At 37.8% G+C, this 25162-nt stretch overlaps 3 protein-coding genes and 1 long non-coding RNA gene across 6 annotated transcripts; 2 read left to right on the forward strand and 2 right to left on the reverse strand.

Annotated features, from left to right (window-relative positions):
• Positions 1-1650: 1650 nt before the first annotated feature.
• On the reverse strand, positions 1651-4930 carry LOC137175534 (zinc finger protein 271-like). Of its 2 annotated transcripts, none has more exons than XM_067581232.1 (4): positions 4816-4930; positions 4203-4265; positions 2375-3226; positions 1651-2192 (listed from the first exon to the last, which is right to left on the reverse strand). In XM_067581232.1, the coding sequence occupies exons 2-4, from the start codon at positions 4263-4265 to the stop codon at positions 1758-1760; spliced, it is 1350 nt and encodes a 449-aa protein (XP_067437333.1). In that variant the 5' UTR covers positions 4816-4930; the 3' UTR covers positions 1651-1757. The 2 variants fall into 2 exon arrangements, with proteins under 2 accessions (XP_067437333.1, XP_067437332.1); XM_067581231.1 differs by having other exon boundaries at positions 2351-3226.
• Positions 4931-8055: 3125 nt separating this feature from the next.
• On the forward strand, positions 8056-10475 carry LOC137175539 (zinc finger protein 180-like). Of its 2 annotated transcripts, XM_067581237.1 has the most exons (4): positions 8056-8164; positions 8471-8533; positions 9687-9894; positions 9927-10016. In XM_067581237.1, the coding sequence occupies exons 2-4, from the start codon at positions 8471-8473 to the stop codon at positions 9968-9970; spliced, it is 315 nt and encodes a 104-aa protein (XP_067437338.1). In that variant the 5' UTR covers positions 8056-8164; the 3' UTR covers positions 9971-10016. The 2 variants fall into 2 exon arrangements, with proteins under 2 accessions (XP_067437338.1, XP_067437337.1); XM_067581236.1 differs by having other exon boundaries at positions 8057-8164; positions 9687-10475.
• Positions 10476-11495: 1020 nt separating this feature from the next.
• On the forward strand, positions 11496-14681 carry LOC137176092 (uncharacterized). Its single transcript, XR_010925802.1, has 5 exons — positions 11496-13486; positions 13601-13722; positions 13865-13973; positions 14081-14170; positions 14393-14681. It is a non-coding gene; the product is annotated as an uncharacterized lncRNA (long non-coding RNA).
• A 5412-nt stretch (positions 14682-20093) lies between these two features.
• Positions 20094-25124, reverse strand: LOC137175692 (E3 ubiquitin-protein ligase TRIM39-like). The gene is made up of 2 exons (XM_067581510.1): positions 24235-25124; positions 20094-22724 (listed from the first exon to the last, which is right to left on the reverse strand). Exon 2 carries the CDS (start codon positions 22720-22722, stop codon positions 20881-20883), a length of 1842 nt encoding a protein of 613 aa, XP_067437611.1. The 5' UTR covers positions 22723-22724; positions 24235-25124; the 3' UTR covers positions 20094-20880.
• Between the last annotated feature and the right edge of the window lie 38 nt (positions 25125-25162).

Consider the following 25162-nt stretch of genomic DNA (forward strand, 5'->3'; position numbering starts at 1 on the left):
TACTACAAGTGTTGCGGGAGTTCTCATCTTTCCACTCTTTATTGCTTCCCTAAGCTTCTCTCACAGACAGACCTGAACATTGGTTAAACAATGGTGCCTCCCCCTGGTCAAATGAGTTGCATTATGAGCCAATTTTAACCAGCAAGTAGGATAAAACCTCTGATTTGCACACCTCATATATGTGACTGATCTACTTTGTACCTTTTCTTACTGTCAGGTAGGTGATCTTGACCAAAACCAACATGTCACACCACTGCACACCCACATGTTGCCTCCATGCTTTGACCTGCATATTGTGTTAGATGCTATTATAAGTAAATGAAGCAGGTGTCTACTTGATTTATACAGTTTTCGGTTATAAAACTGAAGGAAGGCCGTCCATATGAGTCAAATCAAGTAGATATCTTTCAATGTTACAGTCTTTTCAGTGCCAAAGTCCCTTTTTTCACTATACTTCCACTGCAGCTCAACAGAGAAACACAAAGTGGGAATTTGATGCTAAGAAGACTATAAATGTGGCAGATATCAACTTGATATAACCTCAGACTGCTGAAGCCTCATATAAGCTTTGGATTTTGCCGCCCATCACTTACATTGAAAGCACATTTGAAGAGGATCTTTTAATAGCCAGTATGAAGAGGAGGAATGATTACAGCGAGGAAAACCTCCTGACTATTGTTTTAGGACAGACTTGAAAAATTGTGAACCTATTGTATATCTTTAAGTTTACTTGTTTTAACTTGCTATATTATTATTATGTAAGTAGCTTCTCATTTGAATACAACAAAATAATTTAATTAAAGATAGCCTATGGAAACTGCTAATCAATCCATAATGATGAATAAATTGAATTATAAGGATGCCGGCACACTATAGGCTCCATACAGTCTGCTATATAAAAGAATATACTCCAGTACTTCTCTGTGGAATTGATCAAAGCTCCTTTACACAGAGCAGAACTTGCAGTTTTTAGTAGAAATGTACGTTATGCACACTTATGCACATTAGTACCTACCTCAAGTAAATTTTCTTGCACGATAACTTGCAAATTACATTGATTTGGCACACATTGTAAGAAATAATATATATACTGTACAGAGGGAAGATACAAAGTGTCTGCTGATGTCTTTGTGTCCAAGACTTCAGGAAGTCACTGACTGCAAAGAATTTCCCACAAAATATTAGATATGATGATTTTGTTTGACTTTATCTGTCCAATTATGTTTGAACCCTTAAAGTTCAAATACTGTCTGGACTGCATGTAACTATGTGTATGTATGTAAATATAATATAGTTTATCCTTTTTTAAATTTCTTAGTGCAACTTTTATATACTCTGCTATATTTATTGCATTTTTTCTTGTTTTATTCTATTCCACTTTCAAATATTTTAATATTTGTTCATACATTTTCTGTGCATGTAGTGAGGAGTTGGCTACAGCTTCATTTAATTGTGCAATACTGTTTTGTATAATGACAATAAAACTGAACCTTGAACCTTGAAACGATCTTTAGTTTGGGAATCGAACCCCCAACCCTGCCAGTGATGATACCTTGTTTTCCAGTGAGCTTTGTACTTGTGTGTATCTGTTGTGTATTTGCTGATGTAGCTTTGACAGCAGGAGTAAAGCAACAATAAAAATTTCACAACTCAAGTTGCATGCATATGAATATTATTGAAATATTTTCATGACAAGTTTTACAAATCACGTGTCATTTTTTAACAGCTAAGAGACCCAGACAGTTCAGGTGCACTCTCTACACAGTGTAAGTGTGTTGATGGTCCTTTAAATGTACAAATACAGTGAAACTCTTACTGCACTGGTCACAGGTGTGAGGATTTTCTCCAGTGTGAGTGTGCAGATACTTCTTTAAATATCCAGATTGAGTGAAACTCTTACCACACTGGTCACAGGTGTGAGGATTTTCTCCAGTGTGAGTACGCAGATGTTTCTGTAATTGTCCAGATAGAATGAAACTCTTACCACACTGGTCACAGAGGTACGGTTTTTCTCCAGTGTGGATACGCTGATGACACTTCAAATATGATGAGGAAGAGAAGCTCTTCTGACACTTGTCACAGTGGTGTGTTTTCTCCACAGTGTCGGCACGCTGATGTGGATCCATTTGTCCTCCTATGAAACTCTCCTCACTCTCACCATGGGGTCCGGCTAGGTTTTTGCTCGTCTGTTTCTATTATACAAAACGAAAGAAAGAGAAAGACATAAGGAGTGTAAGAATGTATTAAATAGTGGAACTGATACAAGAAGAAGTGTCCTGATGTATGAATAAATGGACAAGGTAGAGGTGAAGAAGGCATTTCCGTTGTTAAACCAATAGTTACTAAACACCTGTGAGTGCTGTATGGCTCTTACACCAGTGTGGATATGCTGATGATGCTTCAAATATGCTGAGGAAGAGAAGCTCTTCTGACACTGGTCACAGGTGTAAGGCTTTTCTCCAGTGTGAGTGCGCAGATGCTCCATTAAATGTCCAGATTGAGTGAAACTCCTACCACACTGGTCACAGAGGTACGGTTTTTCTCCAGTGTGAGTGTGCAGATGCTTCTTTAAATGTCCAGATTGAGTGAAACTCTTACCACACTGGTCACAGGTGTAAGGCTTTTCTCCAGTGTGAGTGCGCAGATGCTTCTTTAAATATCCAGATTGAGTGAAACTCTTACCACACTGGTCACAGGTGTAAGGATTTTCAAGAGTGTGGATACCCTGATGATGCTTTAAATTTCTTGAGGAAGAGAAGCTCTTCTGACACTGGTCACAGGTGTAAGGCTTTTCTCCAGTGTGAGTGCGTAAATGGTCTTTTAAATTTCTAGTTTGAGTGAAACTTTTACCACACTGGTCACAGGTGTAAGGCTTTTCTCCAGTGTGAGTGCGCAGATGGTCCTTTAAATTTCCAAGTTGAGTGAAACTCCTACCACACTGGTCACAGGTGTAAGGTTTTTCTCCAGTGTGGATACGCTGATGACACTTCAAATATGATGAGGAAGAGAAGCTCTTCTGACACTGGTCACAGGTGTAAGGTTTTTCTCCAGTGTGGATACGCTGATGACACTTCAAATATGATGAGGAAGAGAAGCTCTTCTGACACTGGTCACAGTGGTGTGTTTTCTCCACAGTGTCAGCACAATGATGTGGATCCATTTGTCCTCCTATGAAACTCTCCTCACTCTCGCCATGGGGTCCGGCTAGGTTTTTGCTCGTCTGTTTCTATTATACAAAACGAAAGAAAGAGAAAGACAGAAGGAGTGTAAGAATGTATTAAATAGTAGAATTGATACAAGAAGAAGTGTCCTGATGTATGAATACATGGACGAGGTAGAGGTGAAGAAGGCATTTCCTTTGTGAAACCAATAGTTTGCTATTACTAAACACCTGTGAGTGCTGTATGGCTTTTACACCATGGCCACTTACCAAAAGAAGAAAGAGACACTGTGTTTAAATCGTTCTCTATGTGTTTACATATGCTTGTTGTCAGTTTAACACATGGTTAGGTTAGTTTCACCTGTCAGTTAACTGCTAACAGAGCCTGAAGCATCAAAACTGTGGCTATGGTTACAGGCAATTTAATACACCTTGAGCCTTGATTTAAAAGAGTGACCAAAACTATACACATATACATTTTTAGAGATCCCTTCCAACTGAAATAAGTGTTGTATAATGTTAGTGGTGGAAAGTAGAAATTATACTTAAGTACATTTACTCAAGTACTGTACTTAAGTACATTTTGGGAGGTACTTGTACTGTACTTGAATATTTCCATTTGATGCTACTTTCTACTTTCTACTCCGCTACATTTATTTGACAGCTTTAGTTACTTTTCAGATGAAGATTTGACACAATGGATAATATAAAAAGCTTTTAAAATGCAAGCATTGTTAAAGACGAAACCAGTGGTTTCCAACCTTTTTGGCTTTTGATGTCTTACAAAAAGCAGTGTGTAGTCGGGGTCTCATTTCAGATGTCTATGAGTTGTTAACAGCTCCACCAAATAGTGATTTTTCCCTCTAAACTTCTTACATGGTTGCATTTCAATAAATGTTCAAATGATCCAATATTTCACCAAAAATCAAAGATTAGAGAAAAAGTCAAAAACTGAAAACAGATTTGTGTATCAGAACTTTGTTTTTTCTTCTTTCCTCTCCCATTAATCATCTCACGACGAGGTTTGTTGTCTGGCTCTTACCTCTGCTGATGAGCTCATTTTGTTGCTGCTGTTTGTATTCTCCTCTGCTAGATATTCCTCCATCTATCATCATAAAATAAAAACACAGAAAACAGCAAAGTTAACACAAATTAAAAACAATACACTGCTAGAAGTGAATGTCAATCATAGACAGTTACATAAAACTTATTACTCAGACACATGTATAAACAAACTGATCAGAGATAATCCAGTCAGACTGTGCAACTCTGAAAAACCATACTTCTTTGTGCTTTTATGTTCTGCATTTTCTGAATAACTGCAATTAACTTTTCGTTAACTATATATTAACATAGTTAGCTGAATTTATTAATAAGCACATACTTAGTTATTTGAGAAATATTAGTGTAAATGATAACGCTAAACAATTTGGCATCAGCTTTAAGTTTGGCTTTTCTGATATTATTTTGAATTTTGAAGCTACAAGTGAGAGTTATGAACACCTGACAGGACCAGCAAATGTTTATTTCTAAATAAAAATCGCAAATCAAACGCACTCGCACCAAACTAAACTTAAATTTTCTTGTTGATGCTCTAACCTGCAGACCATCAAGTCCAAGTAGAAAACAGATGAACAACGCTGGTATGTACTCACCGTTTCTGTGTTTGAAGTTTAATATACTCCTGTAGGTGATGGGCGTCTTCAGGGAGCTCTGAGTTACAGGTTTTGACAGATTGATCATTTCCATGGCAACCGCGGCTGAATTGAGATACAATAACATCGTGACATCCTAATGTTTTTTGAAAATAAGCACGCCGCTTTTACGATTTTACAGTGACGCTTTAGGTCTCATAGATCCCAAAGGAATTGATTTGTAACAGTAACGTTTTAGCAACACTCCTGGAAATGGCTCTATAACTTATTATTAATAGGAAAAAATGCCAATGTAACCTGTAGAGACTATTTTTGACACAACGTTACAGGGTCAGCTGAAAATGCATATTTGTCTATAGGAAAGCATACAATTCAACAAATGCAGACTGATTTTTTTATATAACCTGATTGGCACCTGATTGGCAGCACCTGGGAGTACCAGAAGATCCAAACAAGAGTCAATAGCAACAGCAAAATAAGCTGTTTGGCATTGGCAGAGAAGATTTGGCAAATTTTTCATGGGCGCAACCCACATACTCAGCTCTGCTGCTCATCCCACAAATGCATGTCCCTTACAAATGTGGCACCATTTAAAAGGGAAATAAACAGGCTTTCCAACAGTATAAGATTCATTGCCAATAAGCATTGTTACAACAAAGAAATAATCTACCAAACACAAATTTCCTTACTTTTTGTGATAAGTTTAGATAGTTCATCTCCATGAAAGAAAGAAGAAGACATCAGATAACATGAGTCAGATACAGCTTCTCTCTCTCTGTCTCTTTGGTCGCTAATTTCATCTCTGATGGTTAAGTATCTCTCTGTGTGGCTATTGTGTGAATTTATCTCCTAACAAGAATGCAGCAGAGATCATATAATGTAGGTAGTTTGCTTGTTGAAGTTACAGTGAGCTGTCTGGACTCACTCATGATCCCGTTTTTTAAATTGAGTGGTTGTTCAGTCACCTGTTGATGTTGTGTGATTTGTGAATGAGTGCAGGAGGTCTGGCTGCTTGCTTGTGACATTTTCTTCAGTTCGTTTTTAAGCTGAGCCTTGTATTGAGTAATAAGCTTAAAGTAACTACAAAAACGAGTGTTAAGATGTCAGCTTTGTAGACTATATTTTGTATGTCGTGCACATAGCAGTGTTTCCCCTAAAGAGTTTAAGCTCTGACTCTCGCCTTAGAGAATGATTTGAACCAAATACTATGTTTTGTTTTGGATATGTTAAGTATCAGTTTGTTTTCAAGAATCCACTTTCCAATAATATCTAGCTCCCTGTTCAAGATGTCAGTCAAATCAGCAGATGTTGTTGCTGATGCATGTACAGTAGTGTCATCTGCATACATAGTTAATTTAGCATTTTTAGTACAAGAGGTAAGTCAATGGTAAAAATGGTATACATAAGTGGGCCTAGGCAGCTCCCTTGCGGAACTCCACATTTCAAAGACACGCTATCTGAGTAACCTCCATTAAAGAAGACTCTCTGCGATCTATTTACCAGATAGCTTTCCATCCAGGCAACTGCAAATGGTCTAAATCCATAACACTCAAGCTTTTCAAGAAGAAGATTGTGGTCAAAAACATCAAATGCTGGGACTGGTCCACATATCATTTTGTTGTCCAGATCTCTGTACCAGTCATCTGTCATTTGCACAAAAGCTGTGCATGTAGAGTGTCCTTCTCTGTAAGCATACTGGAAGTTTGTTATCAGACAAACTTCCAGCACTGGGAAAAGCTGTCTAGCTCAGTGACGTACAGTCCTATTGATTTCCTGATTTATTTTGAATTGACATTTGCCACAATGGGGAACCCGCATCTTTCCAGTCATTTGACACCATGGCTGAAGGCTTGGACTGTGAGTGTTTGGATGTCAGGTTGATACGTAGACTCTTTTTATCGAACTATCTTTTTCTCCCTTTGTAATTACCTGCTGAGTGTTGGCGAGAGTCTGAATCTGTCCTTGTTTGTTTTTCACTAATAAAGGATGTTCACAAAAAAGATATGTGTACTATGATGCACTTTCTTAACAAAATATATGGTAAAGTGATTCCAGTATGTCTCAGTGCCATTTTAAGAGAATTTTAATTTTTTTATGATTATTGGGATCATATCATTTATCGCAATTATTTTGGCCAAGATAATCATGACATAAAATTTTCCTATCGTCCCATGCCTTATCTGATGTTGAAACAACTGATCTGATGTTGAAATGTACTTAATGAACTGTGGTAACTAAAATATGTAATTTCCTCTCAGTTAGTTAAATATTTCTTCACAAGAAAAGGCCATTTTAAAACAAAGTACATTTTAATTCATGAATCATTGGTTATTTAAAAAAATTCAGTCTGCATTCATTGAATTGTATGCTTTCCTGTTGACAAATATGCATTTTCAGCTGACCCTGTATCTCAAAAATAGGCTCTACAGGTTACATTGGCATTTATTTCTATAAATAATAAGTTACAGAGCCATTTCCAGGAGTGTTGCTGAAACGTTACTGTTACACATTGATTAATTTGCTAACTACAGGACCTGTAAGATAAAGTGTTACTGTATAATCTTTGAGAAAACCACAGTGTCGTTATTGTTTCACTGCATCATCATTTTATAACCTCCTTCCTTTTGTAATGCAACAACAATCATATTTTAATGATTCCAATGTTGATGCTCTGATAACTTGATGGGACAGTTTTCAGTTTGTATGAACGGCTTGAGATTTTGAGCCCGAAATTAGGAGCCCAGTGTTGAGCACTAACTATTGTACACTGCAAAAATAGAAGTGTCAAAAAACACAAAGTTGTGTTGATAGTATTTTGACACATTTTGTAGATTTTAGCAGACGTCAGCATTGGTCCTGCCTATTCAGGGCTGATTTAAAAAAGCAGATGACGTGTTGAGCCATTTTCAAAGCATGAAATTCAGATTTAAAAAAAAATTGTGGTCAATGTCAATTTTAAAACCATCATTGATTTGTTCCATCACAGTACAGTCATCAAATTTAGTTTACAGCTCAAAAAAACATGCTCAAGTGTGCAGTAACTCTTTAATGACCATGTCTTCAGCTATCAATAATGTTTTACTACAATTAATGAAATAAATTATGATGATTATGGTCATCTAGTGGGTTTCTAAACTGACAAATTCACAAAATGATCCAGACTAAAATGCCTCACGGTTTGGCATGTTTATTTTCAAAAGACATTTGGATGTCAACGTGTTATTATTGTGGATCATTCAGCTGCGGTTGCCATGGAAAGGATCAATGCATCTGTCAAAATCTGCGACTCAGAGCTCTCTGAAGACGCCCATCACCTACAGGAGTATATTAAACTTCAAACACAGAAACGGTGAGTACATACCAGCGTTGTTCATCTGTTTTCTACTTGGACTTGATGGTCTGCAGGTTAGAGCATCAACAAGAAAACTTTTTATTTAGAAATAAATATTTGCTGGTCCTGTCTGGTGTTCATGATCCTCACTTGTAGCTAAAATTCAAAATAATATCAGAAAAGCCAAACTTAAGGCTAATGCCAAATTGTAACGAATAGTTAATTGCAGTTATTTAGAAAATGCACAACATAAAAGCACAAAGAAGTATGATTTTTCAGAGTTACACAGTCTGACTGGATTATCTCTGATCAGTTTGTTGATAGATGGAGGAATATCTAGCAGAGGAGAATACAAACAGCAGCAACAAAATGAACTCATCAGCAGAGGTAAGAGCCAGACAACAAACCTTTACTTTACTTAAGTAAAAGTACCAATACAGCAGAGTAAAAATAGTCCATTACAAGTAAAAGTGCTGCATGAAAAATCCTACTTAAGTAAAAGTACATAAATATTATCAGCTTAATGTAGTTAAAGTGTTGCAGTAAAAGTAGTGTTTTAGTCCCTCTGACTGATATATTATTATATATAAAATCATTAGATTATTAATACTAAAGCATCAGTGTGTAAGCAGCATGTTACTGTTGTAGCTGCTGAAGGTGGAGCTAGTTTGAACTGTTTTTATATGCAGTTAGCTAGTTTAGTCCAGTGGAAAGAAGAAAAAAAGTTCAGATACACAAATCAGAACTTTGTTCAAATTTCGGTTTTTGGACTTTTCTGATCTAAATATTGGATCATCTAAACATTTATTAAAATGCAACCATGTGAGAAGTTTAGAGGGAAAAATCACTATTTGGTGGCGCTGTTAACATCTCATAGACATCTGAAATGTGACCCCGATGACACACTGCTTTTTGGCTTTATAAGACGTCAAAAGCCAAAAAGGTTGGAAACCACTGGTTTCATCTTTAACAATGCTTGTATTTTAAAAACCTTGTTATATTATCCATTGTGTCAAATCTTCATCTGAAAAGTAACTAAAGCTGTCAAATAAATGTAGAGGAGTAGAAAGTATAAAGTAGCAAATGGAAATACTCAAGTACATGTACTTAAGTATAATTTCTACTTTCCACCACTAACATTATACAACACTGATTTCAGTTGGAAGGGATCTTTAAAAATATATATGTATATAGTTTTGGTCACTGTTTCAAATCAAGTCTCAAGGTGTATTAAATTGCCTGTAACCATAGCAACAGTTTTGATGCTTCAGGCTCTGTTAGCAGTTAACTGACAGGTGAAACTAACCTAACCATGTGTTAAACTGAGTGGCCTACTTCTTGTACTAATTGGCCATGGTGTAAGAGCCATACAGCACTCACAGGTGTTTAGTAACTATTGGTTTAACAACGGAAATGCCTTCTTCACCTCTACCTCGTCCATGTATTCATACATCAGGACACTTCTTCTTGTATCAGTTCCACTATTTAATACATTCTTACACTCCTTATGTCTTTCTCTTTCTTTCGTTTTGTATAATAGAAACAGACAAGCAAAAACCTAGCCGGACCCCATGGTGAGAGTGAGGAGAGTTTCATAGGAGGACAAATGGATCCACATCAGCGTGCCGACACTGTGGAGAAAACACACCACTGTGACAAGTGTCAGAAGAGCTTCTCTTCCTCATCATATTTGAAGTGTCATCAGCGTATCCACACTGGAGAAAAACCGTACCTCTGTGACCAGTGTGGTAAGAGATTCATTCAATCTGGACATTTACAGAACCATCTACGCACTCACACTGGCGAAAAACCGTACCTCTGTGACCAGTGTGGTAAGAGTTTCACTCAATCTGGACATTTAATGGAGCATCTGCACACTCACACTGGAGAAAAGCCTTACACCTGTGACCAGTGTCAGAAGAGCTTCTCTTCCTCAGCATATTTGAAGCATCATCAGCGTATCCACACTGGAGAAAAACCGTACTTCTGTGACCAGTGTGGTAGGAGTTTCACTATGTCTGGACATTTAAAGAAGCATCTGTGCACTCACACTGGAGAAAATCCTTACACCTGTGACCAGTGTGGTAAGAGTTTCACTCTATCTGGACAATTACTTAAACATCTGTGTACTCACACTGGAGAAAATCCTCACACCTGTGACCAGTGTGGTAAGAGTTTCACTGTATTTGTACATTTAAAGGACCATCAGCACACTTACACTGTGTAGAGAGTGCACCTGAACTGTCTGGATCTCTTAACTGTTAAAAGATGACACGTGATTTGTAAAACTTGTCATGAAAATATTTCAATAATATTCATATGCATGCAACTTGAGTTGTGAAATTTTTATTGTTGCTTTACTCCTGCTGTCAAAGCTACATCAGCAAATACACAACAGATACATACAAGTACAAAGCTCACTGGAAAAACAAGGTACCATCACTGGCAGGGTTGGGGGGTTCGATTCCCAAACTAAAGATCATTTCAAGGTTCAAGGTTCAGTTTTATTGTCATTATACAAAACAGTATTGCACAATTAAATGAAGCTGTAGCCAACTCCTCACTACATGCACAGAAAATGTATGAACAAATATTAAAATATTTGAAAGTAGAATAGAATAAAACAAGAAAAAATGCAATAAATATAGCAGAGTATATAAAACTTGCACTAAGAAATTAAAAAAAGGATAAACTATATTATATTTACATACATACACATAGTTACATGCAGTCCAGACAGTATTTGAACTTTAAGGGTTCAAACATAATTGGACGGATAAAGTCAAACAAAATCATCATATCTAATATTTTGTGGGAAATTCTTTGCAGTCAGTGACTTCCTGAAGTCTTGGACACAAAGACATCAGCAGACACTTTGTATCTTCCCTCTGTACAGTATATACATCTTTTAACAATATGTGAAAAATCGATGTAATTTGCAAGTTATACCGCAAGAAAATTTACTGGAGGTAGTAGTAGGAGTGAGCGTGGTGCAAAGGTAATGGTATGGTAATGTGCATAAGTGTGCATAAAGTACATTTCTACTAAAAACTGCAAGTTCTGCTCTGTGTAAAGGAGCTTTGATCAATTCCACAGAGAAGTACTGGAGTATATTCTTTCGTATAGCAGACTATATGGAGCCTATAGTGTGCCGGCATCCTTATAATTCAATTTATTCATCATTATGGATTGATTAGCAGTTTCCATAGGCTATCTTTATTTAAATTATTTACAGTTGTATTCAAATGATAAGCTACTTACATAATAACAATATAGCAAGTTAAAACAAGTGAACTTAAAGATATACAATAGGTTCACAATTTTTCATGTCTGTCCTAAAACACAAATGTGCTTTCAATGTAAGTGATGGGGGGCAAAATCCAAAGCTTATATGAGGCTTCAGCAGTCTGAGTTGGTCATATCAAGTTGATATCTGCCACATTTACAGTCTTCTTAGCATCAAAATTCCCACTTTGTGTTTCCCTGTTGAGCTGCGGTGGAAGTATAGTAACAAAAAAAGGGACATTGGCACTAAAAAGACTGTAACATTGAAAGATATCTACTTGATTTGACTGATTTGGACAGCCCTTCTTCAGCTTTAAACCCCAAAACTGTGTAAATCAAGTAGACACCTGCCTCATTTACTTATAATAGCATCTAACACAATATGCAGGTCAAAGCATGGAGGCAACATGTGGGTATGCAGTGGTGTGACATGTTGGTTTTGGTCAAGATCACCTACCTGACAGTAAGAAAAGGTACAAAGTAGATCAGTCACATATATGAGGTGTGCAAATCAGAGGTTTTATCCTACTTGCTGGTTAAAATATAGAATAGAAAAGACTTTGAAGTATTTTATACATTTTGGCACATAAAGCAACTCAAGTATTTGTCCAGGAGGAGGCACCATTGTTTAACCAATGTTCAGGTCTGTATGTGAAAGAAGCTCAGGGAAGCAACAAAGAGTGCATAATGACATCATCATGGGAACACAATTTAATCTGATACTGTATATACATAGATTCAACATTAGGCTCACATCTAGCATAAAGAATCTTGTTCATCAGTTATTTCTTTGAATTTTAGTCAGCCATTGTCAACATGTAACATGTGTCCAAAAATGATGTAAATTATGAGATGGTACTCTGAATATTATGTTTTGATCACTTCATGTGAAAGCCACTGACTCCAGTGTCCACATTTTTTTTTTTTTTAAATGAGCAAGTTTTGTTTTTAAATTCTAAATCTGGCCTGCTTGTGCCAAAACATATCTGATAAATGAGTTGTATGAGATGAAACATTAGTTACTCTTTTTATGCCCGTTCAAATAAAGTGATACATAATACTGAGTAGTTACTGGGTAGTCCCTCATTCCTTATAGCCATTATTTACTCCTCAATGTAAAGCATCAAAACTAACAAGTAGCTACTGGGTTTTTACTGGGGGGTTCACCATTAGTTTAATAACAGACTAGAGACAGCAGGATTCTCATAAAAATATTTTAATCATCATATTTAGGGCGCATAGCCCACATTAATATCCACATCCACATGTAGGCCTATACTGTCAGTTACACTAGATGCTAATGTAGCCCAGAGTAGTTACATTAGCAATAAAAAATAAATCTCTGTATTAATGTTCAGGAAATCATACACATGAAATAAATAAACTCTCATTAAATATTGCACGTGTATATGTTTGAGATAGTTTAATGGGTAGAAAGAAGATGTTTTTGTTGATAAACTTGGCAAACAGCCAATAAATTTAAGTTTAAGGCAAGAAACTTAGCTAAACAATGGAGGAACTCATTTAAGTTAATGTTGTGTTTTCATGCGTTAATTCATACTTAATATTAACAACATAAAATTAGAATGTGGATAAAAAAGAGAGAATGCCGTCCGTTCCCACCTGTGCACTGAGGCCTGACGCTATTTTTCATGCTAATGTGCCAATTCATTGCACCGGTGAGTTGAAACTTCTAGCATGTAGCTAACTAGAGAAAATGTCCACTAGCTGTAATGCTAAATGCTATGTTCAACTCCATGGATTTATGCTAAAAACGTTAGCGATCTAAAAGTCCACTAGCTGCATTGATAATCAGTGGCAGGTAAAATCCCATTTCATAATGCTAAAAGTGTTAGCAACGTAGACCACGTGGACCACTTGCACAACTATTAGGACCAGATCTGCTCTGTGTCTCACGGGAATTACAAACTATATACAAATCCATAGAGACATTAGAGAGCTCCAGCAGAAGCTGCATTCACTTAGTCACCAAGTAAACATGTTCCTGCCTCAGTCACACAAAATCCCAAACTTTGCCTTGGAGTTGCAAGGCAAGTAATCTTCACCATCTTCATCTGTGACAGTGTGATTCATGCATGTGTTTTATTGTGGAACTTGTTTAGAGAGTCTCTTGCTTTGAATTTGTGTCCTTGATCTGTGTGCAGGCAGGTGCCAGAGTTTTAGATGATAGATCTTCAAACCTATATTGGCCACAGGAAAATATTGGAATAGTATGGAACAAGATATTCCACTGCTGGTATTCATATAAAACACAGAGACGAGTGATCCAGGTATGAATTACACATCTGCGTCTATAAAAGGCTACAATGCCAGTTCTCATTGTTATGTATCTGATGTGAAATCACATGTTTAAACAATTTAATGTACTTTATGAATAGTGGAAACTAAAATATGAGTGCTTGTCATTCTCAGGCAAATAGGGACATTTATTCGTCTCCCTCTCCCTTCAACTCAGCCACATTAGGAAGAGCCAGTCCCCCAACGGCTACATCGTGAGCGCACCAAGAAGTTCTCTATCTATGTAAGTCATACATTTGTCGTTTTCCTGGAGATGTCACGCATACTTGTCACCATTACACAGTGCACAACAAACAGTTCAACTGATCTCTCCGTCTGTTTCTCTTTCAGGGAATGACGACAGCAGATTAGAAAGGACCTTATTTGGGGACACTGGTTTACGATGAGGATGGTGCATCATTCCAGACTTTCAAACTGTTGGTGAATATGATAAGAGTGATACAGTATAGCTCTTGTAGATGTGCATTATTTCATTCACATGTATTATTATGATTTAGTTAGTAAATTTAGTTAGATAGTAAAAAACATTGTAAGGGTTGCACAATATATGGCTATGAGGCTCCACGCTTCTTTCTTGCTGGGGGGTAACCACACTATAAAACCACATATTAGTATTTTCTAACTTTTTATTTCATCTCTTAGGATCTGTTGGAGGAGGAAAAGTAACAACGAGGTTCCACATGAACCTGTGGGCACAACCAGGACTTTACACCAAACTACCAGAATATGGCTAACTATGTAGATGTATTAGACAATGAGGAAAACATTACTCAGACGGCAGGAGAGTTTGAGGTTTGAAGTCACGCTCCTTTCTTGCTGGGGGGAGATTATTGTCCCTATGTCAGCATGGGATTACTCTGTATTCCTCCCACATTTTTATATTGGCATCTAAATTTTAAATGGGACCATAAATAAAGATAATAAATTGGAATTCTTTTGCTAGGTGTTTTATTTAACAATAAATGCAATGAGTTAAAACCCTTACCTTTTTTAGTTTGAAGAAAATGATGAAAACAATGATGACAACACATAAAAAACTATACCAACTTAAAAGTTCAAGGATCTTTTACAGATTTCATCACATGATGGGTGTCAAGGTGATCAAGGTCTTTCTGCATCCAGCTGTCACTGTCTGTGTTAAAAAGGTGAATGACCTTCATCTGGACAGTATATGACTACAGTATGTGGCATGTTTCACAGCCAATCACTGCGATCCCCCAGGTCTCTTTTTCTGTATCTGATAGATAATTACACATCATCCTAAAAAAAATCATTCCAGCGAGACACTGACCAAAGACACACACACACACACACACACACACACACACACACACACACAGTGTCCCAGTTCCCAGGGCGCCAGTCAGTCAGACAGCTGAAGTATAAATAGTCTGCTGGCTAAAGTTCCCCTTGAGAAAAACACACTAGAAGTGTTGGACCAGTGCTCCCTTCTGAAATATCTTTGCTCAGTAAAAACATTCACTGTTTATTTTAGTGGCTTTTATGCAATTTATTGCTTTAAAGAAATTTGTAACACTGTTTTGAAAAATGCTTCTCCTATAATCAGTTACATGCTTTCTGTGTTCCATCATGCAAAACGGGCTTCCCTTTTGCACTTTTCCAGTGCAGTTTATGGGTGAACAGAGTAAGCAGGATATGGGGTCTTATTGGACAAGAGTTACAGTTAATGTAATCTGAAAAACAGAAAAAAAAACAAAGATCTGAGAGGCTAATGTTTAGAAAAGCACTTTTATAGGTATTTCAGCTGCATAATAAATCTCATACAACTCATTTATCAGATATGTTTGGCCCGAGCAGGCAAGATGTAGCATTTAAAAACAAAACTTGCTCATTGAATGAATGTACACTGGAGTCAGTGGCTTTCATATGAAGTGGTCAAAACATAATATTCAGAGTACCATCTCATAATTTACATCAGTTTTTTGGACACATGTTATATGCTCACAATGGTTTACTAAAATTCAAAGAAATAACTGACAAACAAGATTATTGATACTTGAGCATAAGATGAGAAAAAGTAGTTGTGAGCTTAACATTGAACCTACGTATATTTACAGTATCAAAAGCAAAACATTAAATGCATTCATCATTTATCCACCCTGCACATTCCGAAATTCCATGTATTAAATAAGTATTACTACCTAATGTGTATCAATGAATAACACACGATTATACCCCCCCTTTTTATACTTACCAATATTAAACTACTGACTTGATGTATTTCAATGATTAAATCTAGTGACAATAGTGTCCACTAGCCGGAATTGCACACTGTACAGCAAGAAACTGGGCACCTGTGCTGCCATATATGAGATTTAAAACTTCGATCCCTTTTAGAAACAAACCACTACTGTGACTAGACGTGTGTGGACCCTTTCCACAGTTAGCCACAACTCAGAACATGTTGCATGTAAGCAAAGCCACCAGGAACAGCGCTGGACTGTGAAGCCATTTTGACATAGTGGCCAAACCGTGTAATTACAATGTCACATGTTGCTATTGGGCCCAAAAAGACTTTTTCCCATAGACTTACATTGTGAAAGAGACGTCTGTAAATCAGTGGATAATTTTTTTTGAGCATTACAACCCTAGCAAAATGACTCGTCACACTATTAGAATTGGATCCGTTCAGTCCGATCACATTTCTAAAGTCTATAAGAGCGGCACGATTGAATTGTTTTATCCCCATTCAAGTTAGCTGGAGGGCTAAACAATCCAAAAGAACAAGAAAATCTCCTCGCTCACTTCCACTGTGTTTGTCATGTTGTAACGTTAGCTTTAGCTGCACAGTGTTTGTCATGTTGTAACGTTAGCTTTAGCCTCATTGTATTTTTTTTCAGAACTTGTGAAGTCTCATGGAGGAAAAAAAACTTATCGCTATTTAATATTACGTGCTTCCATGTTAACAATTTGTTCTCTCCATTTAACAATTCATGCTCTCTGTTAAATACTACATCTACTCAGTTCAACAATTTTCTGCTCAAAAGTAGCTTATTCCTGTCTGCTTTGATTTGAAAATTCAGTTCAGCCAAATTCTCTAATTGTGAGGTAATAGACAAGACTCTGAGGTATATTTCATATCAGCTGCCGCCAGCTATGAATATCCTAACGCTGATAACTCTGGGCTTGGTTTGTACTTGTCACACAGAGCTGCTGGTGGCGTTAAAGGTATAATGTGTAAGAATTGGCCAAAATTTAGTTTAAAACATTCAGAAAATTACCTAAAATTATTAACAGAATGTGAAGAAATTACAGTTTAGACATTATGTCAAAGACCTGTATGTATTGTGTTGCTGAGATATCTATTGAAGTTAGCATGCTAACCAGCTAGCTCTAGCCTCGTCCAGCCTGTACTGTCTCATAATACTGCTTTGTACCTGAGGGGCGATAGTGAGTCACTGTAGTGTCCAGTCTGCCCTCAGTCCAGCATGAGAGGAAGAATTATCGCTGCCCAGAGCCACCAGCAGTAATAGTGGGGCCAGGTGGAATGCTATTGAAATTTTCACTGTAGGACTGTTAAAGTTGCAATGAATGACATTCAGCCTCAATAGATGTCAGCAAACAACTATTTGCCAAGTAAAGTGAAGTAATGGTGACCGGAGCAGGGAATTAAGTCACACTCTCTCTGTGTGTGTTGTTATTTGAGCTTCTCTGTTCTGTGTTTTGGTAGGCAGTTGGGCCGCATGTGCACGTGAGTCCATCCGTCCTTCCATCCGCATTTTCTCAAATTACAGCTTAACAGTACACTAAAATATGTTTCTGAAAACATTTGAGGCGAGAAATAGGCATTGCAGTCACAGAATCTTGATCCATATTTGATCAGCACTGCCTAGTTTGACAGTTTGATCTGAGTTTCATGAGCTGTCGGTTCAAGGACTACAGGGAGATAAATAAAAATCTAGAACTGGCCTTTCTCATATAAAATGCTGTGATTACATGTGAGTGGGAGTCCTTACCATTGTTCCTCCTGGTCCTAATAGTCTCCCTTGTATAAGTTGTAGCGGTCTCAGTCACCCAGGTCACTGGAGTCCCACTGTCTTGAGTAGCAGTAGTCTGAACACTAGGGAGGTTTCCCTCATTTTTGTATACATCTGCATAGTTCGTCATATTCTGGTCATCTGGTGTTAAGTCCTGGTTGCCCACAGGGTAATGTTGAAGCAGGTTGTGACGTGTCCCCCTCTGAAAGGTCATAAGAGATGCAACAGAAAATTAGAAAATACTGACATGTGTGAAGGTTTATAGTGCATTTACCCCCCAGCAAGAAAGAAGCGGGGGACTTATAGCCATATATTGTGCAACCCACCATGCAAACCACCATGTCACCCTTGAGTGAAGGTAAATCAATCTCAGAACATCTTGGAACATATATATATGCGCCACCACCGTTTTCCAAATCTCTAATCTATTCACATAAATAGAGGTAGGTAAGTTATGAAAAAGGTTACAATGTAACAGGTTACATTGTATGTTTGCTAATATTCGAGTGAATGGTTCTCTGAATTTTGATGCATTAAGATAAAAATTTGATTCTTAACCATCCTGAAGGATATTTGCAATGATAGAAGAGCCTTGCTTAGCATTCATGGCAATTCTCTAACCCCCACATGTTCAAAACTGATCTTTTAAATATTTTATTCATTCAGATTAGATGACATTTCTAAACTGTTTCTGAAAGTTGAAAGGTTGTAACATCTATTTAAAAACCTCCAGCTTCTTGGATTATTGATTGCAAGTACTTGGAACAGCCTGACAAGTTTATCTAGTACAGACACTTGCATATTAAATATTAATGAAGAGGGTAACTAGATATTGCATATGATATTTTCTATTTGTATGATTCATATTATGTTTCTGTTTTCGTGAAACTTCAACCAACACATGTATGTATGTATGTATTTATACTCTTTAAAAAATTTTTAACTTTTTTTAACTTTTTCATTCAAACAAATTACATGTTGTAGTTTTATTCTTTGTAGCACCATTGACTGGCACTTTGGTGCAGGGCAGTTGTGGCCTGGCCATGCATTTAAAGGCAAAGCCATATACTGTAATTTATAATTTTTCAAAAACGGTTATTACACCTCATATATTATTTATTTATTTTTCACAATTGAGCACACACTTAGACTCAGACTTGGGGGTGCAGTTACACTTTAACTATAGCCTGGATTTGAAAATGTACTGTAGTGATGGGGAGATCAAGCATGAAAAAGACTCACCCTTCGAATGTGTATTGATTGTAAATTATTAGCAAGTTTAAATTAGGAAGTCAAAACCTTAAATAACTTAAATTATGTTAACAAGCATTAAACTGCATTAAACACTGTTTGACCGCAACATTGTTTGCCTTGCCATTATAAAGTCTTTCCAAGAGCTGGATGAAATGCCGCCATCTGCTCGTTCTGCTGCTTCTCCCTGATCCGTCTGATCCGTCTGAACTGGTTTGAACAAAAAAAAAAAATAGAAACAATTCGCATGCTTGTAACTACTCTTTTTTTTTTTACTTTATTGACTAACTTAGACAGTTTTTCCTTGTCAAAGTTGCTGTAAATATACTTCACAGTGTAAAAATAATAAACATAAATTGTACAACAAATAATAAAATGTAGGGAAAGGAAAGAAGAGTAACAAAAACAAAACAAAAACCTTCAGGGTTTGCTAAATAACTGGAGTAAATTTGAAATGTCTAAATAATCCAATAGAGGCATGTGCTTTGTGCCAAAGACACCATACCATTCAGTATTGTCTTGATGACCATATTCAACTCCCAACAATAGATGTCAACATAATTTTCCAAGAAAAACTCATAATTATATAATTCACCATTTACATTCAAAATCTGGTTTACAGTTTTTATGTTGTTCATAAACCAATTATGCAAGTACAGTGTTTTGTTTCTGTATGAGATGTAAGTGTTGTTCCACAGGATACAATTGTGAGAGTGATTATGTTTAAAAAGAAGAGCCCAACACAATAAGATTAGATGATGAAAGTTAGCTAGTTTTACAGGGAGTTTTATAAAGGATTAAGGACATGGCAATAGAAAATTAAGACCACCAATTTTTCAAAGTATTTGGGGAAAACATTCCATATATTATTTGGATTCTTCAGTTATCTTTTAATCCAGGTTATTTTTGTGTAACCTTTTGAGAACCTTTAGGGAACATTCTCTAAAGGTTCTCTAAAGGTTACACAAAAATAACCTTATGAAAACCTTTAGGAAATGTTCCCTGAAGGTTACCTGTTTGCTGGGGTATTATTGGACAAGAGTTAAAGTTAATATAATCTGAGGAAACAGAAAAAAAACAGAGATCTGAGAAGCTAATTTTTAGAAATGCACTTTATTGAGTATTTCAGCTGCATAGTAAATCACAATACAACTCATTTATCAGATATGTTTTGGCCCAAGCAGGCCAGATTTAGCATTTAAAAACTTGCTCATTTTAAAAATGAATGAATTGTGGACACTGGAGTCAGTGGCGTTCACGTAATGTAATCCAAGCATAATATTCAGAGTACTATCTCATAATTTACATCATTTTTGGGCACCTGTTATATGCTGACAATGGTATACCAAAATTCAATGAAATAACTGTTGAACAAGATTATTGATACTGAGAAAAAGTACATGTGAGCCTCTAATGTTGAACCTATGAATATACAGTAAAAGCATTGTTGAAAGTGACAACAGGATTAAATTGCGTACCCATGATGATGCCATTGTCCACTCTGTTGCTTCCCTGGCGTCTCACAGAGACAGGCCTGAACATTGGTTAAATGGTATCACCTTGTGGTCAAATACTTGAATTGCTTTGTGTGCCCAGATGCATACAATACTGCCAACTCTCTTCTGTTCTGTATTTTAACCAGCAAGCAGGATAAAGCCTGATTTACACACCTCATGGATGTGAATTATCTACTTTCTACCTTTTCTTATTGTCAGGTAGATGATCTTATCTGCACTGTTTAATGCAAATTTTTATGAAAGCTGAGGGTTAAAACAAAGAACATATGTACAAAAAACAGCGCTGATATATGAATGAGAACTCCAAAATGACTGAACTTTTTCATTAAAGTTACACACATTTTCCCTTGGTGTATTTGGCACCTCAATCTGTGTGGCCTACTGGAGTGATTATGAGCGAATCGTCATGATCTCCAAACAAACCAAAAATAGGGTAGAGCTTCGGTCTGTTACTTAAGGAAGTGCCAGCCAAAGTGTAAAGAAGAGTCTTCAGTGCTGGTGCTGTCTCAAAGAAGGTACAGCCTGTGAAGGAGTAGATCAGAGTCCTGGTGTCCACGTCATAGAAGGAGACCTCTCCCTTCTCATAATCGACAAACACACCAACTGTCTGGGGCCTCTGGCTCAGGTACACGGGATCTGCTAGGGGGTTACCAGTGTTGGGAAAATAATGCTGTTCGAATAGGCTTCTGATTCCAGAAAATGTCCAGCCTCCTTCCTCAGGGTTGGGAAACAAAAAGGTCTGCTTGTTAATGGACTCTTTGACAACTCCCAAGACCCAGTGGGTACTTTGACTGACCTGGACCTCATAGTAGAACCTGCCTGAGGAAAAACCATCTTTCCCAAGGACGAAGGATTGATGTTCAAATCTTCTTGCAAATAAAGATGGCAACAATTGATTGCCTTCATTAAGTCTCAGTTGTTTCCCATCCTCAGACACCGTAAGTCTGGCATTGGCTGTGTAGGCATCCATAGTCACGTCCACTTCATCGTACAGCTGGATCATCATCAGCTTGTCCTGAGGTGGATTCCACACTTCTTTAATAAACTTGTCTGTTGTCTGTTTTCCAGCAACATCAGTCTGTTCAGCAGCCTCACAGCCATCACTAAACTTGACCTCTTGAATGAGTGTCTCCATCTCATTATTGAGTGTCTTTTCTATCTTAGCCACTGCTTTTTTCACCATCTCCACACAGCTCTGACGACTCATGTCGGAGCCATCTTGTGTAAATGGATTGGTGGAGTGTGACAGAGGGTTGTGTAGGTACTCAGTGTGTGCAGGGAAGCAGAGGGAGGGCCAGCTCTGCAGGAGGTGGAGGTGGTCCTCTGTTTGTAAAAGCTGCTCCATCTCAGACCTTCTCCTCTTTAGCTCAGTGACTTCTAGTTCCAGCTGTGCCATGTGGTCTTCAGCTGTCTTCACTGCTGCGTTCTGCTTCTCCTTGATCACCTCAATCAGCTCAGCCTGCCCTCTTTGTAGGGAGGCCACCAGAGCAGTGAAAACCTCAACAACGTCTGCTATCTCTTTGTCTGACTCTTTCTTTCTCTGTTCAAGTGAGTATTGGATTCTCTTAACACTCACGGATTTAGTGATTTCCATCGTTTTTATTTCTGACATCAATGTCTCAATCCAGGTTTTCCTCTCTCTGACAACGTGCTCTAATGGGACGGTTTCATGCATTGCATGGTCGTCTTTCAAACACAAGAAACAAACACACATCTTGTCTGTGCGACAGAAGAACTCAAACATCTTGTCATGCTTCTTACAAACCCTGTCCTCCAGGTTTGACACAGGATCGATCAGCTTGTGCTTCTTAAGGGCTGGTACTCTCTGATGAGGCTCCAGGTGAGACTGGCAGTACGAGGCCAAACACACCAGACACGTCTTCTGGGCCTTGAGCTTTAGCCCAAGGCAGACGTCACAGGGCACCTCCCCTTGTTGGGCAAGGCTCTCATCTGCACCCCTCACCCTCATGTTGTTGAAATGCTCCACCATATCTCTGAACTCTGTGTTGACCTGAAGCTGTGGTCTTCTGCGGAATTTCTTCTTACAGAGTGGACACTGTGCCACGTTACTGGTGGCCCAGTACCCTGTGATACAAGACTTGCAGTAGTTGTGTCCGCATGGAGTAGAGACAGGCTCAGTGAACGCACATAGACAGATTGAACACAGAAGTTGTTCTTCACACAGGAGACTGCTGGCTGAGGCCATGTCTAGGTGAGAGAAGAGAAGAGAATTTGATGATTATGATTTTCAACTTTAAACCCCAAAACTGTGTATATCAAGTAGACACCTGCCTCATTTAGTTATAATAGCATCTAAAACAATATACAGGTCAAAGCATGAGGCAACATGTGGGTGTGTAGTGGTGTGACATGTTGGTTTTGGTCAAGACATGCACCAAATGCTGCTGTATTTCTCCTTGCAAAAGTGAAAATGACAAACTGAGACTTGCGGTCACAGCAGAGCATTTTAAATATGCACAAAACAGCTCATGGCGTAGGAAGCAAAGAGTAAATATTTCCAGGCTCACTGATAAACAGTCATACAGGGAGAATTTCTTATGTTAAATCACCAACTGAAATTGCTGTAGACAATTTGGGTCCTATTCTCCTGAAATGGGGTGCAGGTGCACATTCAAGTCTTGCCTCACGAAGCTTGACCCCATGTGGGTGTGACCAACAACTATTTGCAATTTGCAATCAGTTGGCACAACCTAGGCGCAGCGTGGAGGAGACACTGAATACATTAGTGGGAGAAATACAGAAACAGCAGGTGGAGTCGAGGAGAGCATCAGTAATGACCAATCACATGAGCTCCTCTCGTCCCCTTTAAACGCAGCAACAGGTGAAACAGAGGAGAGAAGCTGAGTGAGACAGTATTGTGATCAGATTGCGCGCATGTGGATATTATTGATAAGAATCTTCTTTAAATTTTTTGTTTTGATGCTCATGTTAATCTCCAGCAAATGAAAAAACGTGCAGCAAACTGAAAGGGGCGAAACTTAATATAAATTAACGGGGTTTTGTGAGTTTGGAGAAGTCTGTGTGCCTGCGCCTCCGCCAACTGAAGTCACCAAAATTGCCCTGCGTCTGTGTTTACGATAAGAGCTGGTCTGAGCTGGTTTTATTGCCTAATCTGCATGAACACAGCCACGAACTGCGCCTCAACTCCCACGTCAGCGCCAGTGAGCTCCACCTGGCGCCTTGGCTGCTTTTGGTGACAAGAAATCACCAGGAACAGACGAAAACTACTTAAAGACTTGCACCTGAGGAAAACTGCATAAAGACTGCGTTTACCCTAGCGCTGGTCTTGCGCCAGCAGGAAAATAGAGCCCTTAGACTAAAAGTTGTAACTTCATGACGATGCAGAACATCAGTGGTGATACAGTATATTATATGGCCAGTAGCCCATTAGCGAGGATGGATTTTTTTCTGCAGCAGCAATGCACGAGAAAAAGTCATATAGAGTCATTGATATAGTCATAACATGCCCAGTGGCAAAACGTAACAGAGCCCAAAGATATTTTACAGTATGGATTTACAGCTATAATGATCACATTGTTGATATTACAGGCTGTCATCTCCTCACAGGCTTCCGGATTCTTTGAACTCACATTTAAACTCAAACTATTTGCAAAGAGTTTACTCTTACAATATTACAGGCGATGTCTGAGTATAATTCAGCAAGAGCATAAGAGGAATCAGAGTAGTTGAAGTTTACCTGCAGAGCTGTCTGTGGAAACTAGGTGTAGAGAGCAGTAGAAAGTTTCCTATTAAGCGTGAAGTTTCGTTTCTTGGGAATGACACATTATCCCTCCCTTCATCTGCCCCTCCTCTTCCTGGAAAAAGTATTTTGCATTGTGCACTCCCATCAGACTTTTTGCTTTTCTATCAAAGAAGCAGTCATTGAAAGCACTGGGATTTTTCTTGTGGATTACATGTTTTTTGGACGTTTTTTTTTTATTGTTGTGGCATTTTTGGTTTTATTTTACAGTTTGTCATTTTACAATATGTCATTTATCTCTGTAATGCTATACACATTCTGTAATAATACTATATTCCATATCAATCAGTATTATAAATGTCACTTTGCAGGAACATTTAGCATTCTGCTCTTTATCAAACAGGTCTTTTTCTTGTCCTCCACGGGATCTGTCAGTGATTGCCTAATTGTGGCAAATTAAACAAACAAAAACGAACATCAAAGTGCAGAGATAAGAGACTGCAGATGAAGGGCATAGTACAAAACTGATGTAAAACTGACACAGTGTTGTTTTATCTGGTAGATACCTCTCTCCACTTTCTCTTTATTTGCTGTAAAGTGAGTCAACGTGAACGTCATTAAATACATTATTAAAAGAAGTCAACAACAATACAGTAGAAGAGCAGGATGGTCGAGAACCCTGATGATTGAACATGCTGCAAAAAATAAACTTTTTCCATATGAATCAACAAATCAATCAATCAAGTCAGATATTTTGAATCATAACAATAAGTCACGCTCTTCTTTTATTTAATTTATATGTTGGTTTTGTTTGTTGAAGTGAGCAGCTGTTAGATGAGGCTGTTTTGCAATCCTGATTTCTTTCACTAGATGGTACCATTAACTATAAAGTGTGGGGTAAAAGGATGGAATTAGGAGCAAGGAA

The sequence above is a fragment of the Thunnus thynnus genome, chromosome 23 (genome assembly GCF_963924715.1).
Source record: "Thunnus thynnus chromosome 23, fThuThy2.1, whole genome shotgun sequence".
Classification (NCBI taxonomy): Eukaryota; Metazoa; Chordata; class Actinopteri; order Scombriformes; family Scombridae; genus Thunnus; species Thunnus thynnus.